Raw genomic sequence first — 19,719 nt, forward strand, 5'->3', positions numbered from 1 at the left:
GTTGGAAAAGACCCTTAAGATCATCAAGTCCAACCATTAACCTAGCACTGCCAAGTCCACCACTAAACCATGTCCCTAAGCGCCACGTCTACACGTCTTTTAAATACCTCCAGGGATGGTGACTCCACCACTGCCCTGGGCAGCCTGGGCCAACGACCCTTTCAGTGAAGACATTTTTCCCTATATCCAATCTAAACCTCCCCTCGTGCAACTTGAGGCCATTTCCTCTTGTCCTATCGCTCGCTACTTGGGAGAAGAGACCGACCCCCACCTCGCTACAGCCTCCTTTCAGGTAGTTGTAGAGAGCGATAAGGTCTCTCCTGAGCCTCCGTTTCTCCAGGCTACACAACCCCAGTTCCCTCAGCCGCTCCTTGTAAGACTTGTTCTCCAGACCCTTCACCAGCTGCGTTGCCCTTCTCTGGACGCGCTCCAGCACCTCCGTGTCTTTCTGGTAGTGAGGGGCCCAAAACTGAACACAGCATTCGAGGTGCGGCCTCACCAGGGCCCAGTACAGGGGGACGATCACTGCCCGAGTCCTGCTGGCCACACTATCTCTGACACAAGCCAGGATGCTATTGGCCTTCTTGGCCACCTGGGCACTCTGCCGGCTCATCTTCAGCCAGCTGCCCACCAACACCCCCAGGTCCTTTTCTGCTGGGCAGCTTTCCAGCCGCTCTTCCCCAAGCCTGGAGCGTTGCATGGGGTTGGTGTGACCCAAGGGCAGGACCCGGCACTGAGCCTTGCTGAACCTCATACGACTGGCCTCGGCCCATCGCTCCAGCCTGGCCAGATCCCTCTGCAGAGCCTTCCTACCCTCAAGCAGATCAACACTCCCACCCAACTTGGGGTCATCTGCAAACTTACTGAGGGTGCACTCGATCTCCTCGTCCAGATCGTTGATAAAGATATTAAACAGAACTGGCCCCAATACTGAGCCCTGGGGAACACCACTTGGGACCGGCCGCCAACTGGATTGAACTCCATTCACCACAACTCTTTGGGCCCGGCCAGCCAGCCAGTTTTTTACCCAGCGAAGAGTACGCCCATCCAAGCCATGAGCAGCCAGTTTCTCCAGGAGAATGCTGTGGGAAACGGTGCCAAAGGCTTTACTAAAGTCTAGGTAGACAACGCTCACAGTCTTTCCCTCATCCACTAAGCGGGTCACCTTGCCATAGAAGGAGATCAGGTTACTCAAGCAGGACTTGCCTTTCGTAAACCCATGCTGACTGGGCCTGATCACCTGGTTGTCCTGTACATGCAGCGTGATGGCACTCAAGATGATCTGCTCCATAACCTTCCCCGGCACCAAGGTCAGGCTGACAGGTCTGTAGTTCCCCGGATCCTCCTTCCAGCCCTTCTTGTAGATGGACGTCACATTTGCTAACCTCCAGTCAACTGGGACCTCCCTGGTTAGCCAGGACTGCTGATAAATGATGGCAAGTGGCTTGGTGAGCACTTCTGCCAGCTCCCTCAGTACCCTTGGGTGGATCCCATCCAGCCCCATACACTTGCGTATGTCTAAGTGGTGTAGCAGGTCGCTAACCATTTCCCCTTGGATTACGGGGGCTTCGTTCTGCTCCCCGTCCCTGTCTTCCAGCTCAGGGGGCTGGGTACCTGGAGAACAACTGGTCTTACTATTAAAGACTGAGGTAAAGAACGCACTAAGTACCTCAGCCTTTTCCTCATCCTTGGTCACTATGTTTCCCCCCGCATCCAATAAAGGATCAAGATTCTCCTTAGCCTGCCTTTTATTGCTAACATATTTATAGGAACACTTTTTATTGTCTTTTACTGCAGTAGCGAGATTAAGTTCTAGTTGGGCTTTGGCCCTTCTAATTTTCTCCCTGCATAACCTCACAACATCTTTGTAGTCCTCCTGAGTTGCCTGCGCCTTCTTCCAAAGGTCATAAAATCTTTTTTTTCCCTGAGTTCCAGCCAAAGCTCTCTGTTCAGTCAGGACAGTCTTCTTCCCCGCCGGCTCGTCTTTCGGCACATGGGGACGGCCTGCTCCTGCACCTTGAAGATTTTCTACTTGAAAAACGTCCAGCCTTCCTGGACTCCTTTGCCTTTCAGGACTGCCTCTCAAGGGACTCTGTCAGCCAGGCTCCTAAACAGGCCAAAGTCTGACCTCTGGAAGCCCAAGGGAGCAGTTCTGCTGACCCCTCTCCTTACTTCTCTGAGAACAGAAAACTCTGTCATTTCATGATTGCTGTGCCCAAGACGGCCTCCAACCATCCCATCACCCACAAGTCCTTCTCTGTTCGCAAACAACAGGTCCAGCATGGCCCCTTCCCTAGTTGGCTCGCTCACCAACGGTGTCAGGAACTTATATCTTCCACACACTCCAGGAACCTCCTGGACTGTCTCCCCTCTGCTGTATTGTATTTCCAGCAGACGTCTGGTAAGTTGAAGTCCCCCATGAGAACAAGGGACTAACGATCGTGAGACTTCTCCCAGCTGCTTATACAATATTTCATCTGTCTCTTCATCCTGGTTGGGTGGTCTATAACAGACTCCCACCATGGTATCTGCCTTGTTGGCCTTTCCCTTGATTCTTACCCATAAACACTCAACCCTTTCATCATCATCGTCAAGCTCTAGGCAGTCAAAACAGTCCCAAGCTGCTGGTGCTGGAAGGGACCTCTTCAATGACCCCGCTCACACAAACCTGCTCTTTTCAGTGTGTCCATGGGCAGATGACTTCGTTAAACATGAACCTGATCTAAGAGCAACTCCTCTAAAGTGAGCATACGAGCTGGGAAGCTCTTTGGGGCCAGCTCTGCCTCCTCTCCTGGCAAACCTCTGCAAGGCAAGAGACCCTCCCAGGACGTCCCTCGATGCTCAGGGTCTGCTTAATGTCACCCCATGCAAAGGTGCTTTGGAGCACGTGGCATTAGCTCAGCACGGAGGGACGCGCGGGTGCGCTCCATAGCTCTGTGCGTGTCCAGCATATTTTTTTATATATATATAAAAATATAAATACCAGTGTATTTACACACCAGTCAGTACCAGTGCCGCATCCATTTGCATCCTTGCGACGAATGGTACAACTGCCATTTTGGGTCATTTACATCGAGTATCTGATCTCAACTCATAAAATAAGCCAGCTAATGAAGTCTTCTCCAGACATCCATTAAGAGTGTATAACGCTAATTTTATGTAAAAATCCAATAAGTTTCCTCATTGAATTAACATTACAGACCTGTAGCGGACTTTTACATCCGCTCTGGTGGTGGCAAGAGCACTCCAAGCATCGCCCTGGGGAGCAGTGCACCGAGGGAGCAAAGCGAGGCGAGGCTGAGCATGGCCCCCCGCTCCCCGGCTTCTGTCCCCTCTCCCCCCAGGTGACAGGGGACACCTTCCCTCTAGTTCAGCAGATCTGCACATCCCATCGCACCGTAAAACCCACAGGACAGCTGCTTTGCAGCAGGCTGATTTATAGAGCAGCGTTCACAAGCCACTGGTGCCCTTGGAAGATGAATGCAGGAAATGCCCTGTGCCTCAGTTTCCCCTTGGTAAAAGAAGGATAAAAATCAGTTCTTTGTAACAACAAGGTTATACTTGTCATTAACCTGGTATCTCCCTGGGGCTTCCACAAAGATTACGGTACAGTAAAGCAACGCCAACGCAACGCCAACACAACGAAGCCAGGCTGGTTTGCTGCTGAACGCATCTTTGGCTCCAGCTGGCCAGCCCTGCGCTTACAGGGGATAAATCCGGGGTGCTGCAGCCAGTCCCGCATCCCTTTGCAGAGGAGAGGGAGCTGAGCAAGCAAGGCAGGGGCTGCAGCGCTGTCAAGGTGGTGGGGACGGAGCAGGATAAGGCCATTTGCAGGGCCGGCGCGGTCCCCGGGGCGGCAGCACTCACCCAGGCAGAGTTGGACTGGTTGAGCTGGTTGAGCATGACGATGGAGGTGCAGCCGTAGTCGTACACCAACCGCCAGAAGTCGGTGGTGGTGTTCTGCAGCGGGTGCAGGGTGACGATGAAGGCAGCGCTCTTGGTGTAGCTCTGCGGAGAGGGAAGATGAGCTCCGTTAAGGACATGGCGGCGGCACTGAAGCCACTGCCGTCGCACCCCCAAAAACCAGTGCAACCAGAAGATGAGTGCCACCAAAGCCATCTTATCCAAGCTTGAGCAGAGCTGGCCTCCCTGGCATGGCCTCGGTCCCTCCATGCCCTGGTGCTGGAGAGATGCTATAAAAACAGGTCTAAGTGATCCCTGCCCTTGGTGGGGATGAAAGCACCCGCTTTCTGCTCTCGGCTCTCGCAGGGAAGGGTGTTTTGCACAAATAACTGGGGAAAACAGTCACCTTTGAGCCAAGAACAAGCAGAAGCCGTGGCTGCCAGATGGCCCCAGCCCTCAGCTCTGCACCCCAGTCCTGAGCGAAAGCATCACCCACAGCATCACCGCCACAGTGCCCCAACACCTCCGGGCACCAAAAGCAGCAGGGAGGCAACAGGCTCAACGGTCTTTTTAGGCAGGAAAGGAAACCCAAATGAAAGACCCCTACAGACTGCAACAAGGAAGGGGGAAAAGAATTGATGGTACTTCTCATTCGTGCTTCGAACGAGATATGTCCCCTTGGTCATCCTGACGCCGGCTTGCCAAGGGATGGGGAGCCCATGGCCAGGCTCAGTGCTGCACCAATCACACTTTTAAATTAACACACTTTAGCTCAAGCCTCCTCAGATACAGGAACAGAGCAGAAAATGTTCTGTGCCTGCAAATTAGCACAGCTCTCTGCTAACGGGGAGTCCTCTGGCTGCTGCAAAACCTCCTCATTTAGCTCATGGAAACGCCTTTATTGAACCTTTCCCCGTCCTGTCCGTGGGGCGGCAGTGAGACCCCCGGCTCTCACTGAGAGCTTTCCACCCTCGAGGAGGGCGATGAGAGCAGCAGGGTGAGGGAGATTTCATCAGGTGTTGACCAGGTTTGCTTTGGCACCCGCAATCCTTTGGCACCGGTGTAAATGACAGCAGCCAGCGCGGAGCAGAACACAGCTCCGCCAGCCTGCCGCCGGCACCGGCACCACGCTCAGCACCGGTGATGGGCAGCACAGACCAATCTAATCTGACAGATGGACAGACTGACTGAGCAAACCACTTTGGCACTTGAAGAAAATGAGACTTCCCCCCCCCCCCCCCAAAAGAGGGAAATGGGTTTTATCCCTTCAGCGAGAATTTCATCCAAAGGGCTTTTTTGGTCTATAAAATAATTTTTATTCTCTGAGCCTGTAGCAGAGATTAAGGGAGGCTCAGTGATGTATAAAAATAAAATGGATATACAAACATCAAGCAAGCTCAAAACAAAGCTCCCATCCCACGGTAGCCAAAGCCTGCGGCCCGATGGGTGCTGCTCCCCAGCCGCCAGCAGTCACCTCCGCTTTACAAACTGCTTTGTGCTGCGAGAGCAGGTATCAGGGAGATGAGATCTGCACAAAGACGCCGCGTGATAAATCACCCGTGGGGTGAAAAATGCAGGGCTCAGCCTGGTGCCAGTGCTCAGCTGCGACCAGGAGGGTTCGGGGAAGGTGCCTGGGGTGCGACAGGGCTCAGCGCTGCCTGTGCAAAGCACCCCAGCTCGTCTCAAGGAGAGGAAAGTGGTTTTGGTGATAAATGACCCATCGTTCGGTGCGGGCTTGGAGCCCGTGGCATCCTCTCCGCTCTGCTTTGCGGTCATCAGCAGGTAGGAAATAGCTTTGCCATTACGGGTGTCATTTCTGACCGCATCAGAGGGATGCGCAGCGGCTTCAGGACCAGTTTGGAGCCCCCTGAATTGCACCGGGAGAATGGGCAGGAGGATGCACAGCAGGGTGCTGGCAGCACGCAGCGGGGGCTCAATGCTACCAACCCTTCCCAGAGCTTCCTCTCCCTCCTGTGCTCCATTTTGCTACGAAATAAATGAAGACCCTTTGTGTGCGGCTTGCAAGAGCAGGTGAAAATCTCTTTCAAGACAAGCAAGATGCTGCTACACAAAAGAAGGGGTGAAGGACCCTGCTACGCCGGCCCCAGTCCTTCCTTCCCCCGCACACAGCTGCCCCGTGCCTTCGTGCCCTTCTGCAAAACGAGGCCGTAAATTCAAACCGAGCGAGGTTTTGCCGTGAAAAGCTGCCCGAGACAACCCGAACCGGCCCCTTCCCTCCCCGCAGCATGCTCACATCAGTTAAGGCCGCGTTGATGTAGTTGTTGCTGTCTCCGTCCACGGAGATGAGGAAGGGAAGGCATCGGTCGGGCGGCAGGACGTCCATGCTGCGGTTCCTCTCCCGGTTGCGGGGCAGGAGGGCGATGCTGCACTCCTCCACGTCCAGGTGGGGAGTTACCGAGTTCAGGGTCTGCGGGTACACGTGCTCCCCTTAGCTCCCTTCCTGCCTGCACCGGGGCCAAAACCCCTGCCTGCTGCTCGTCAGAGCCTGCTGGTCCCCAGGAGGGTGAGGAGCAAGGGGGTGTTGCAGGGCGGGAGGCAAAGGTTTTGGGGCCGCTCACCTGAAACTCCTCCCGCAGCTGCGAGGAGTTGCTCTGCGGCTCTATCCTCACCATCTCCTTGTAGGTGGGCTTGAACTCGCTGGCAGGGATGCTGGTCTCCCCGCACAGGCAGGCTTCCAAGATGGCATCGTGAATGAAGACGTACTGCTCCTTTCGAGGGGGAGGAAAGGGGAGAGGGCTGAGCCTCTGCAACCTGCTGGTGACAGCAGCCCCACGTGTCCCCGGCTGTCCCTGACGCCCGCTCACCTCCGTCTGTATCATGTTGATCCTCCGCGAGCACAGGGTCTTCACGCAGTTGTAGATGTCCACGACGCCCTCGCACTCGGCCATGTCCAACATAACGTCCAGGACAATGTAGCAGCCAGTTCTCCCCGTGCCGGCACTGGGGATGGAGGAGGAAAACACAGCAAACACATTCCCAGTCGCACGGCATCCACACGCAGTCCAAGATGCCAGCAGGCACAGAGCAAGGTCTGTGTGGGTGAGGGCTCGATGTATGGTCCCTGCCCGTGAAAGTGGGAGCAGCCGGGGTCCAGGCAGGGCTGCCAGGACCTCGCACGCCTCCGTAACCACAGCTTGGTTTTGCCTTAAACCACCCTCCCCACCACCCGCCCAAACACACCACTGCAGCGGCCCGGGGGCTGTGTGATGGTCAGGCTGTGGGTGGGAGGCTGGGCACCCATGTCTAAGGTTCATTTTTACTTTAAGACAGCAAAACATACGCTTTTTGCAACAAAACCGGCAGCTAAACCATCTGAGTGCCAACAGTTCTCTGGGATCCCATCCCAAAAAGGCTGAGGAGGATGCTCAGCACTGAGCCCTGAGAGTGCAGGGAGGTACCTGGCACAGAGCTGGTCTGAATTCCCCCAGGAGAGTCCCTTGGGTCAAGGCTGAGCCCAGCAGGATGCCTGGAGCCAAACAACCCAGCAGCGACGATATCCCAAATCCTGGCATGGTTGGACTCACAGCCAAAGACCTACTGATGCTGCGACCCCCCCCCACGACGCATCAGGAACAGAATCGCTCCCCCCACTCCTTTCCTACAAAGTCTTTTCCAGTGAAATACTAATTTCTGGGGCTGATGAATCACTCGTCGTGATTATAAGTGATCACAGGCTACAGGCACTAATCACACTCGCTGTTGCCGGTGAATGAATACTGATGAGGCAATTGACGGGGAGAAATCAAATAAAAAAAAATCCCTCCCACTCATCAGCTCCTCCTTGTTTGCCCAGCGGAGGAAGAGCCATTAACCCGTCACGTGGGGACACCTGCTCAGGGGATAGAAAGCCACTGCTCCTGCTCAGATGTGCCACCGGTCTCCTCCCAGCTCCGGTGTCCCAGTGGCTGAGCTCTGTGGGGACAGCGCTGCAGGTACCCCGGGAATGGGGGGGCCCCCCACCAACACTCTCCCTTCGGCCAGACCCAACGTCCTGACGTTGCCATCAGCAGCGGTTGAGCTGCCCGTCCCCGCGTGCCACCCTCGCCCACAGGGACAGAGCTGTGTCATCAGTAATGGGTGCTGGGGCAGCCCCCAAAATGTGCTGCTCCCTGCTTGTCCCCCTGGACCACCCACAGCCCCCCATCCCTGCTGCCACCAGCCCAGTGGTGACATTTTACAGCTGGATGCCATCGTAGAGGGACACCCAACCCCACGTCATCAGCCCGACTGCCTTCCCTCCCTCAGCCTTTCCTTGTTACAAACCCAATTTATACATTTTATATTTCCCTGCTGAATATTTTAGCATCATTCAGAGCTTTTAGCATCATTCAGAGCTTTTAGCATCATTCAGAACCAAAGGCTGAGCACCCACCTAAGACACAGCGTGGTCCCCCCAGGGCCGTCCATACCCATCCATGCTCCCCCGCAGCCGGTTCTGCCCCACGGCCACACACGTACCTGCAGTGGATGACGATGGGGCCGGCGTCGGGCGGCGTGGACGCCTTCACCCTGCGGATGAAGGCCAGCAGCCCCGTGGCGTGGTAGGGGACACCGTGCTCGGGCCATGACATGAAGTGGAACTGCTTCACCTCGTGCCGGGCCGAGTAGCCCCGCTGCAAGGGAAGGGTGAGATGGAGCGAGGGTGCACGGGGAGGGCAAAGCCACCCAAAGACCTAATTTTCTTGGGAATCCATGATTTTGCCAGCTCAGCATGCAGCCAGATGGACCACACAGCAGTCAGCCGCTTCGGCAGCCCCACAGCTCCCTCCTCCTCGGCTGCAAGAGCGTTAAAAACCAGCCGAGGAGGAAGAGGAGAAGGCGGTAGCAGCCATGGGTCTCATTCCTCGAGCATCTTTGCTACCTGTCCTATAACTAGACAGTAATCTCACATTCCTGTAGATTAAGGACTAAATCGCACCGGCTCCATCCCCAGGTACCACGCTGGAGAGTAATGGCCACATAACCTGCGCTCCAGCCCGGAGGAGAAAAAGCATCCTTCACCCCTGTCACAATTACACGGCGCTCACACGGAAATTAAATACTCACTCACTGCCGAAACCAAAGCAGGGCTGAGCTGCTCGCCCTGGCGGAGGGCACAGAGCTGGGGAAAAGGCAAAGGAAGAAGCTAACGGCATCCCCAGGGTTCAGAAGTTGCACCTCAACCAGGGGTGAAAGCCCCATGTTGGGTTAAATAAATAGGGTATTGGTAAATGCCAATCTAGCGACGGTTAGAGATGCCCAAGGCGGTCGGTTCTCTCCCTGTGAGGGCAGGGTCGGGCAGGTCGCGGCCGGCAGGAGTGGGACCGTACCCTCTCAAGAGCGAAGGTGCGGACAGCGTACTCAGCCAACGTCTCCGACTTCATCAGGGTGATTTTGATGTCCCCGTACATCTCGGAGTCATCCGGCCAGTATTTGGAGCATTTCACCTGCAAGGAGAGGATGGAATTGGATTTTGGCTCTGCAGAGGAGGCTTCTGGTAGAGCTGGAGCCCGGAGGGAGAGGGACGGGATGGGGTCCTTACCCGGCCCACCTCCACCAGCTTGGTTATCATCACAATGCTGGAACAGTGCTCCTGCCACACCATGCGCCAGAAGTCGTACACCATCTCCTGCTTGGGCCCTGTGGGATGGAGGAAAGGCCACCGGGAATGGACGGGCAGAGCCTGGCCACGGCAGCGCCGCGATGCCACCGCATTTCCCCTCCTGCCTCTGCGGCACTAACATCCCCGGAGCATTTTAAGCACCCTTTTCCCCCAGGGATGTGCAGTGCCATGGAGCAGCAGGAGGGGCGGGAGCTGCTTCACATTGCTACCACCCCATTTGGCCCTGAACTGGCCCACTCCCTCCCTTTCTTGCCCACGCAAGGTTAAATCCCACTGGGGACGAAACCTGGCTGCTAAATCAGGAGCTGCTGAACCGCTGGCTGAGAGGGCAGGGGGAGGAGGGAGGGGGCAACTCACCTTGCGTGGCTATGAAGTGGTTGGACCTGTGGTAGCCCTGCAAGGGAAGCAGAGACATCAGTCCCAAGTTGAGGGGACACTGGGATGCTCGAGAGCTGGGGCACAGCCCCGTAAAACAGCCCCAGTCACCCAACTGGTGGCAACTCCCCACGTCTGCTGGGCCAGGTCCTGGTCACCGGCACGGTGCTACCCATGGCTGCAGGAGGAGGAGGAGGTTCAGGAGCCTCCCTGCACGCGGTGCACACTGTCCTGGGAGGGTGCATGTCCTGCATCCCACAAAAAGCTTGTGTAACCCCCAACCCTTATCCCCGTTCTGCACCAAAATCCCCAGCAGCATCCCGCAGGCATCCCAGAGTCCAACAGCTTGACCCCGGCTCCTGCTGCTGCCGGCATCACTGCCGAGCGCAGCAACACCACCACGAGAGCCCCATTAATGACATTCCATCCCGCAGCAGCCACACAGCGCCAGGCGACGGCCCCGCTCCCTTCCTTCATCCCAGTCGCTTACTGGGGCCATTCCCAACTTTTAACAGGGACATGCCAGCCCAAAGAGTATGCCCCAGCAAGGCCACTGCCAAAGGGACCAAGGACCCGGCGTCCCACACCTTGGCCGCGGGTCCAGCAAAGTTCAACCACATCACACGCATGGAGGTGACGGTGGCTTCTCCATCCACCGTGGGTCCTTTCATGGGGGATTTTCATGGGTTGAATTCAACCCCTCCTCCAAGCACACAGACCCCGCTCCCCGTCACCCCGGGGCGGACGTGCCACAGAGACCTTGCTTTCCCCTTCCCCGGACCGTACCCAAGTTTATCCACACATTTTCCCAGCCTGCCTCTCCCAGGTACTATTTATTGTCACGCTGCCCAGTACGACACCTGGGAAGAGACGGGAGCAGAGAGAAGGGAGGAGAGGGAAACCGTCTACTTACTTCTCGGTTAATCCGAATCTTAATGATCCCGTTGGGACATAGGTTTGAGAGAAAAAGATCAGAGACAGAGACATTAGTGAGGCACAGCTCGAGAGACAGGTTAGAGCACCGGCCCTGGAGCGGGTCATGGAGAGCCACAGGGGAGAAAAGACACGTGGGGACAGGGGACAGGCATGGGGTTGCTGCTCGGGCACAGGGAACCCATCACGGTGGCATCAGGCCACCATTGCCAGATGACATCCTCTGGGAAGGACGGAGGAGTGGGACTTGCTACCGCTTCCAGGAGATGCTCGAGCCCTGTGCCCAACGGAGCCTTCCTGCACCTCCCCTGGTCTCAGCATCGCCGGAGGCAACAGGGGACGTCGCTCTTGGGGGACATCGCTCTCAGAGGACACCAGGGCTGAGCTCTGCCCAGACTCACATGCACCGACAGGAGCGGGGGTATCCCAGTGTGAGCCCCCAGCTGGTCCCTTGGCCCCCTCAACCTCTGCATCCTCTGCCCAGGGAAGAGCGAGATCCATGGCCACAAGAGCAGGCGAGGGGAGAAGAGAGGATGGAAAAGAGGAGGTGAAAGGAGGGACAGAGCAGAGCAGAGAAGGGAAAGACGCAGCAAGCAGAAATTGCTGATGAACATAAATAAACCAGGCAGGCTCTTCATGGCATGTCTCAGGGCCGTGCAGTTCAGCCCATCCTGGGCTCTCTCAGCTCCTTCAAATGCTGCTGGTTCTTCGGGGACAGACCCTGACACAGCCCACAGGATCCACAGGAAGCTCCTGTCCCAGCCCAGACCCCCCACGGAGACAGGCACCGTCCCCACTTACATCGATGTAGTTGGCGTTGATGTAGTCTGAGTTGGGATCGCCCAGCAGCGGGTGCAGCTTCACTCGGTGACGGTCATCTGGAGAGCAAGGGGAGAAAGGACCGTCAGCACCCGGGGGGGATGAGCACAGGGACGGCGTGTCACCCCGCTGGGTCCCAGGGTACCCATTGCAATCGTTTTGCACCAGGAATCTGCAAAACGCAGGCGAGTGGGATGTACTCAGGAGCAATAAATACAAGCTGGTGGAGATCTTTCCAAAGATGGTGGTTTAGACCAGCAGGGACATGGGCGAGCAGCTTTCAGCATGGTATCTCCCTGAACTCTGCCCAGTCTTGCCAAACACAGAGGGCACCCACCCTCCAGCACCCTGCCATCGGCCCCGGCAGGGCACCAGGATGGCCAAAGCTCTGCCCAACCTTCAGTGTCCACCTGGGGCCCCGGACAATGCTGGAGCGGAAGGGATGAAGCTGCGGACAAAGCATGTGGGAGGTGGAGAGCACCAGAGCTCCTGGAGCGCCAGGCTTGGTGTCTCCATCCCTGCAGGAACGTCACCAGAGGTGCAGCAGGGAGCAAGGTGGCCGTGCCACACTGACTGGAGGGAGCTGGTGAGGAGCATCCTCTCTCCGGTGGGGTCAAGCCCTTCCCCAATCTTCTGTCCTAAAAACTCATCATTTAACCCCTTCGGCTCATCCTGCACGTCCACACCAGAAGCTCCCTAGGGCAGGGCTGCAGTTTCTCATAAGTCCATACAAGAAAACAACTCCAGGTTATCTGGGGCCTTCCAGCACCACCCAGAATATCACAGTGATGTTATCATCGCCCCAGGATGTCCCACCCTCAAGAGTTATCCAGCTCCAGCCCTCCTATTTGCTCCAGTGTCCAATCCCCACCAGGAGCTCTCAGGCTGGGACCCCTGCACTGAGCAAGAACCTTCCTGCTGCCCTTGACCAACCAAACCCCACCGGTTTATTCCTTGCCATAGACCACACACCTACCAAAAAAGCCCCCAAAGCCCTTTAGAAGGTTTTTCAAGCTGTTCGGGGTATCGAAGCCTTTGCTAAAGGCACTCACATGTTGACACGTGATCCTGTCTCCCTTTGGTCTTGTCTTTCTTCTTTGAAGCATCCCAGCCTTCAAAGAAACTCTGTAAGGAAAGGATGGCCATCACGACCCGAGGGCGGGACTGTGGGGTCCCCCCCAGCCCCACAACCTCCCTGGGGAGCCGGGCAGACAGCATGGTCCCCCCACCCCAACACCTGAGTCCTGCAGCCCCAGCTCCATCTCCATAGCATGCTCTGCCAGCTATGCGCTTCTGTTGCATCCACAAAATGCCCCATTTTCCAGCAAATTATAGACTGCCTGTTTTTTTCCCCAGGGTTGGTTGTGGTTTTTTTTCTAAACCTCCCCAGTCCCTTTCTCTCCCCAGCACAGAATAGGTTTGTGTGTAATAACAGTAACATTCATAGATTGGCGTAAGAGGAGGAAAGTGGAAGGAAATTACATGTTTTCTCCCCTCCCATAATATCTAAGTGCTTTCAAATGACTAGTTCCTAGAACATATAGCAGCTTTTCAAGGAGCACTAATGATTATAGCAAGCCCTGGTTTGTCCAATACATGAAAGGGGAGGGGAAAAAAAAAAGCTCCTGCACTTGAAACAACTAAGCATTAAACAGTAATTTCACTGGGAAATTTCAATCGCCAGACCTGTGGGACACCGAGGAGTTGGGAAATCAACCCCACTGGGTGCGCTGCGGCAGAGGCATGCCGAATAGCACACTCCGTTACAAGCGCCCGGGCCCAATGAGGTGGGATGGGCACGATGCGGCCAACGACCCTTGGGGGGACTTCCCTCCCCCTGGGATCACCCTCTCCCACATCCTCTCCCTGGGGTCTCCACGGTCTTGGGAGCTGCCAGATTGTAGAGGATTTGCTTGTCCTTAGGCTATGGCCATGCTTATCACAGGACAAGAGTGTTGGAGAGCAAAAGAACATGACATCGTGGTGCCCAGGAGGACCTGAGAAAGGGAGAAGCATCCCCAGCCCTTGCAGGAGAGGCGGGATGACGCACTGCAGACAAGAGAGGTGTGGGCTGGCAGGGCTGGTTTGGCTCATCTCAGGGACTTGTTCAAGCTGACAAATCCTGAGCTGCCAGGACCAGAGATTTGATCCAGACCCAGGGACACCCCACGTGCTGATAATGCCTGCCCAGAGAGCTGTGAGCTCCAGCTCCTGCTGTCCAGAGCACTGCAGCTCCAGGTCTGGAGCATCTTCTCCTTGCACACAGGTCCTACCCGTGCCACCTTGTCTATCCCACCTCCCGCCCTCCCCGAGGCACCAGCACAAGATGCTCTCACCTCGTACTCCTGCTTGAAGCCGTAGCCTTCTGCCGTCTTCATCTGGTTGATATGCTGGAGGAGATCCGCCACCCGCACGGCGGGATGGAGCTGCCCGGTGTGATACGGGGACCCTTTGCGGCTGCACTGGCGGCGGGGGGAGCCCCCCAGCAGGCTGCTGGACTCATTGACCACGCTGCTGCGCTGGTCGCCTGCAGAAGGGGAGGGAGAACCGGGGCCGTCAGGGGAGCAAAAGCCTTGGACCATGTCCCCATCACCTCCTTGCACCCACAGAGGGATGAGAGGGCACCTGGAAACATCCCCGGGAGATGCTGGTGCTGCAGCCAGTCTCTCTCTGAGGACCACAAGCGGTCCAGACCCTGCCCTGTGCTCTCTGCAGCTCTTCCTACACCACAAAGCTGAAAATGTCCATTACAGCCTTTTAGGACCACAGCAGATCTCTTCGAAACCAGTGGGCAAGATCTTACGGGGGTTAATAAGCTTATTTCCCATCGATCGGAGCAATTAACTCCCATACAGACAAGTAAGAGCTACGTGCCCAAATATTCACACAAAGTCCTGACTTGAAAAATCGCGTTGCCAAAGTCTCCAGCCCAGCTTAACAGTTAATTTTCCTCGCTGCTAGATACCGGCGCCTTATTCCTAGCGCTGACACAAATGGAGCTCGCTGCTGTTTAATGGGGGAGTTTATGCAGTATTTACCTGGTTTATGCCTTTGTCGTGTAAAGCCAGAGCCAGCAGAGCCAGACTAAGACCTCACCTGCGTTTGCCAGGGCAACGTCCCACACCGGATCCTGAAATCTGGGTTTGCACAAAACCCAATGCTCTCTGCTGCTGCCAAGAGATGCGGCAGGCACGGATCCTGCAGCGGCAGGCACGGATCCTGCAGCACCCAGCCTGGAACGCCGTCCACACGCTGCTGGGAAGCAGCTTTGCAAGACAGTGCATCCTGGATGCTGTTTCCCCTAACAACACTTCTAAAAACTGCCCTTACCATCTTGCTCGCAAAGCTCCCGGGCTTGGTTTTTTTGGTCTGCTCGAATGCAAGGAGCAGCCCCTCACCCCCCGCCTGCACCTCCCGGCTGCCCGTGCAACGTGGGTGCAATATGGGTGCAACACGGGTGCAGCACATGCACAGAGCAGGGTCTCCATCAGGCATCGCAGCCCCTAAGGAGACGATGCTCCAGCCTTTGCAACCAGAAACATCTCCCTTCCAGGTTGCCAACGCGCGGCTGAACCAAAGGGACAAGACGGGGGGGGCCACGCTGCGCCCCGTGGCATGGCTGACGGACGCACCAGCCGCTGGGTTTAACGAGAAATTATTTGCAGGCGTTTGCAAGGTGCCAACAGCCCCATGCAGCCACATGCTGAGGACCCGCTTGGGTTTTTGTGAGAAGCATGAGTGACTTTGTTTAAATGCAAGGAAACTGAGGTATGGTGGGGAACAACCCCCAACCGGTTACGGAGCAGCCCGTTCATTTACCTTCGTTAATTAACGCTGCTTAAAGGCAGGGGGTGGCTGCAGCAGAGGCTGTCCCCAGCTGGGGCAGAGAAGCCAAGCTCCTCACATCTCCTCCTCTACCCTCTACCAAGCAGAGGGATGAGGAGCAGCCAGCAGCAGAGCAAGCAAGCAGGGGGGAGCAGGATCCGGCCCCACAGCCCCCTTCCCTAAAGAAACCAAGGACCAGCAGCCCCAGCTCAGCCCGCTCAGAGACCCACCAGCCTTTGAGCGTTGCGAGGACAGTAACCGAAAGACAATGCATCTAGCTAGATGTATTAAGAGGAGGAAAAGTTTGCCCTCTAGGCTTCTATTATCCCTCAGACAATGCCGGGAAGTGTATTAATCCTGCAGCCGGTGGAGAAAAGCCGTGTGTAAGCAGCATCTTGAAGTTACTGTAACAGATGTTATTAGCATATGGTTGAAACTGGGGCATCCAACGAGTTATTTTACAACTAAATCAGCACGGAGATGCATACTCCAGTGGGTGTTAAATTATCAGTCTCCCTCTGATGTGAACGCGGTGGCTCTTTAACCCTTCGAAGCCCAGGGCTGTGCAGAACACCGCGGAGCAGAGCCACGCCGGGTGTGCCGGGTGAAGGCTGGTGCAAAGCTTTCAGCCTCAGCATAAGCGAAGAGTTGGGGTTCACCCAGCTTCAGGGGGCAGCAGCCAGCGTTTGAGCCCACAAACGGCCTCAACCCTCCCAGCCACAAGCTAAGATCTCCGCTTCGAGAGATCGAGATGCAGAGACCCAGCTCAAGCCGCCCACGCGTGTTTTTCCTTCAGCAAAAGCTGGATGATAATAAAAGCTACTACAGACACCGATTAGATCGCTGCCCTTGGAGGTTTCCACAGGGCAGGGAAAAGCCTGTAACGTGCCACGCACATCAGGCTAAAATAGATGCAATACTGAGCCCTGGCTAAATATTTCAGTTTCCAGGATATTCAGGGATTATCGGGGACCCTTGCTGCAGCTGAATGGGAGTCAGGGGGATATCGCGGTTCCCCATCCTTACCTCGGTTGCCGTAGTTGTGGGTGTCCATGAAGGAGAGCCCCAGGCGCTCATCCTCCTGCAGCGTGCTCTGGTCGGTGAAGCTCCTGTCGATGGCACTCATCATGTGCGTCTTCTCGTGGCGGTAGTTAATGGTCGTTTTGGTCATGTTGACAGGTTTTCTGCCGGGGGATGCAAAGGGGAGGAGGGGGAAGAAGCACACGTAAGCAGGGCTGACCCGACGGTGCTGTAAGATCCCCCCCAAAGCTACCAGGCTCAGATTATTTTGGGGAGCAGGATGGATTATTTCCACCAGCGGTCATCATGCTTTGGTTTCCTGGTGCCCCAAGCCGGTCGCAGCCCCACATGGATCATCCCTCACCGGCTGCAGCAACTCCTGCTGCTCATCCTCAATGTCCCCTCCTGTCCCCTCCCCAAAATGCCCAGGGGCTGGAACACCCGGGAGCGCTCCTTGTGCAAGCAAAGGCTCTCCCCGGCCGGCTGGCCTTGCACAGGGCAGCCCCAGCTCTCCCCTGACCCCATTTCCCCAGGCATCGCCCCACACAGCACCTCGCTGCAACGTGGACCATCCAACACGCCAAATGCATCACTGCGCTGCACAGTACAAGTGCAAGAAGTAGAAGAAAGACACGGACCTGTTGGAGCGGGTCCAGAGGAGGCCACAAAAATGACCAGAGGGATGGAACACCTCTGCTATGAGGACAGGCTGAGAGAGTTGGGGTTGTTCAGCTGGGAGAGGAGAAGGCTCTGGGGAGACCTTATCGCGGCCTTTCAATACTTAAAGGGGGTTATAAGAAAGATGGGGACAGGCTCTTTAATAGGGCCTGTAGCGATAGGACGAGGGGTAATGGGTTTAAACTAGAAGAGGGGAGATTCAGACTAGATAGAAGGAAGAAATTTTTTACGATGAGGGTGGTGAAACACTGGCACAGGTTGCCCAGAGAGGTGGTCGATGCCCCATCCCTGGAAACATTCAGCGTCAGGTTGGACGGGGCTCTGAGCAACCTGATCGAGTTGAAGATGTCCCTGCTCAGTGCAGGGGGGTTGGAACTAGATGATCTTTGGAGGTCCCTTCCAACCCCAACCATTCTAGGATTCTAAAACCATGCCAAGGGGCCAAATCCACCCCAAGGGACGGGCTGGACCCCCTGACTGCACATGTGCTTCGCACCCACCGGGGAGGCTTCTTCCCCCCATGCAAGGTCCCCATTAGGCACCTAATGAAGATGCTGGGAAAGCCCAGGAGCTCTCACTGGAACAGAACCTCACACCCCAAATTCAAGACATTTAGGCAAAATAACCTGATTGAGTGGCTTTGAGAGGCAGCATCAGGCTCCTAAGAAGCCAGAGCAGGGCTTAAACCAGGGGAAGGATAAACAGGAGATCTGAGCCCATGTCAGCATCTTGGTGGGGCCGGGACACTGCAAGACGCTGCCAAAATCCAGAACTCAACCCGGAGTTGCTGACCCTTCCCCTTTACACTGCCTTCAGTCTCTAACGAGCTCAGCAGCATTATTTTCCCCGAGCCGAAGACGCCCTTAAAATGTACTCAGCGGAGAAAAGGACTTGTTGGAGCAGCAAGGCAAGGGGGGCAGCCGGGAGGAAGGGCAAAGGAGAGAGAGACTGACAATTACTTACGGGTAATAGGAATAAGAATAGTAGTTCCTCCTGGCAAGCGTGCAAACAAAGAAAACAGCAGAAATTGCATAAGCAGCTTTTATCCGGCATAGGGAAGGGGGGTTATGGGGCAACTCAGCTGCCGGAAAATTAAATGCACCGTAAAGAAACCTGGCTCCCCTTTTGCATCTGTAGGTTATTTACTCTGGGCATGAGCCGGCATCCCGGCAGCAGAGCCCAAGCACCGGCTCGCAGGGTGACCACAATCTCCGCGCTGGTGGTTGGGTGTCCATAGCACCCTTGTCTGAGGGGTTATTCCACAATTTTTAAGACTGAACAGCAAACGTGTCCAAAATGTAGGGCATCCCCCAGGGAGCCAGTTAGGGGCCAGGCAACCCCAGTGGGAGAGACGGGGTCGGGACGTCACGTTTCCAGTGCACCATTTATCAGGGGCGAGCGTATTCCGGGGGGATATTTCCATTCCACCACGTCAGTGCTTTTCCAACGGCAAAACACTCCGGAAGAGATTTATGAGCTCCCCCCAGCTTCCCAACAACCCCAAATTCAGGGCCCTCGGCATCAGGTCTGATTTGTGGCTCTGGTTTGTCCTTCAACAGGTTCATCCCAGGATGCTGAAGCAAAGCTACTCCTCCTCCTGCCTCGCAGCACTGGCAATGGGAACGCAGCAGCCGCACTCATGGCTTCCTACCCACAGCATCGCTCCTGAAAACACGTCGGCACTGCCGGCATTTGCTCCATCAGGGACAGATCCGATGCCGTACGCACGGGCATCAGCCCAGAGCAACGGCAGGCGGGGAGCCACGAGCCAGTCCTGCACCCCTTGCAGTGTGCAGGGCTGCTACAAGCCTTGCTTTTCCAGCTGGCGTAAAGCAGCAAGAATCCTTTCAGGGCAAACGAAGCCATAAAGAGCTTTGCAGATTTACACGGGCTGAGGTTGTGCCCTGCTATTTTTCTCTCCCTCCTGGCTGTTAACGTACTTTCCTCCCATCATCCTGAGCCCTGCACGGGGAAGATGTTTAATTGCTGCCCTTTCTCCCCTGCTTTGAGAGCCCCCTCGGCTCGGCACCGCCTCGAGCCCCGCACGGTAAGAAGCCACTTTCCAGGGCGCTGCGCCCGAGTGAAAAGCAGCAGCCGCATCCCCAGCGCTCCTGGGGATCAGTGTCCCGAAAAGCCCTCGCCCTCCTCCCTCCCACCCCATCGAGCTTCCCGAGTGAAAGCTCACCGTGACGGCCACAGCCGCATCCACGCCAGCCACGCTTAGCTCCCCAGCCAGCAAGCTGGGGAGCGTGGGGACCCCCATGGGGGTGGGAGAGCAGTTTGGGGGTCCCCAGGGACATTGAGCCCTGGGAAAAGCTCTCCTCCAGCGTGCACCCAAATTTTAACATCTCATTTAGAGCCAGCTGGAGGCTCTCAGCCAGGGATTGCTCACATTTCGCTGGAAGCTCAGTGGTTCCCCATTAAAACAAGCCCAGGAGGAGCTGGGACGGTCTGAGCATCTGCACCCAGGGGCACCCAGAGCAGGCAGCCATGGGCAGCCCCCTGCCCAACCCTGGAGGAAAGGGGGATGCTGCTCCTCCCAA

At 56.1% G+C, this 19,719-nt stretch overlaps 1 protein-coding gene across 2 annotated transcripts in view; it reads right to left on the bottom strand.

The window, feature by feature from the left end:
- PTPRU (protein tyrosine phosphatase receptor type U) overlaps positions 1-19,719 on the bottom strand; it is a 76,528-nt gene that overhangs the window by 15,294 nt on the left and 41,515 nt on the right. Inside the window, exons 15-28 of one of the 2 annotated variants that reach the window (XM_050909792.1) lie at positions 18,140-18,169; positions 16,505-16,662; positions 13,990-14,180; positions 12,706-12,778; positions 11,636-11,712; positions 10,815-10,832; positions 9,884-9,920; positions 9,446-9,543; positions 9,234-9,350; positions 8,383-8,537; positions 6,729-6,864; positions 6,483-6,632; positions 6,158-6,331; positions 3,868-4,008 (exon numbers count right to left, since the gene is read on the bottom strand). In XM_050909792.1, the coding sequence (XP_050765749.1) occupies positions 3,868-4,008; positions 6,158-6,331; positions 6,483-6,632; positions 6,729-6,864; positions 8,383-8,537; positions 9,234-9,350; positions 9,446-9,543; positions 9,884-9,920; positions 10,815-10,832; positions 11,636-11,712; positions 12,706-12,778; positions 13,990-14,180; positions 16,505-16,662; positions 18,140-18,169 (1,555 nt within the window). The remainder of the gene's footprint in view (positions 1-3,867; positions 4,009-6,157; positions 6,332-6,482; positions 6,633-6,728; positions 6,865-8,382; positions 8,538-9,233; positions 9,351-9,445; positions 9,544-9,883; positions 9,921-10,814; positions 10,833-11,635; positions 11,713-12,705; positions 12,779-13,989; positions 14,181-16,504; positions 16,663-18,139; positions 18,170-19,719) is intronic. The other variant, XM_050909791.1, reaches the window with a different exon arrangement.

The sequence above is a fragment of the Gymnogyps californianus genome, chromosome 22, assembly GCF_018139145.2.
Source record: "Gymnogyps californianus isolate 813 chromosome 22, ASM1813914v2, whole genome shotgun sequence".
Taxonomy (NCBI): domain Eukaryota; kingdom Metazoa; phylum Chordata; class Aves; order Accipitriformes; family Cathartidae; genus Gymnogyps; species Gymnogyps californianus.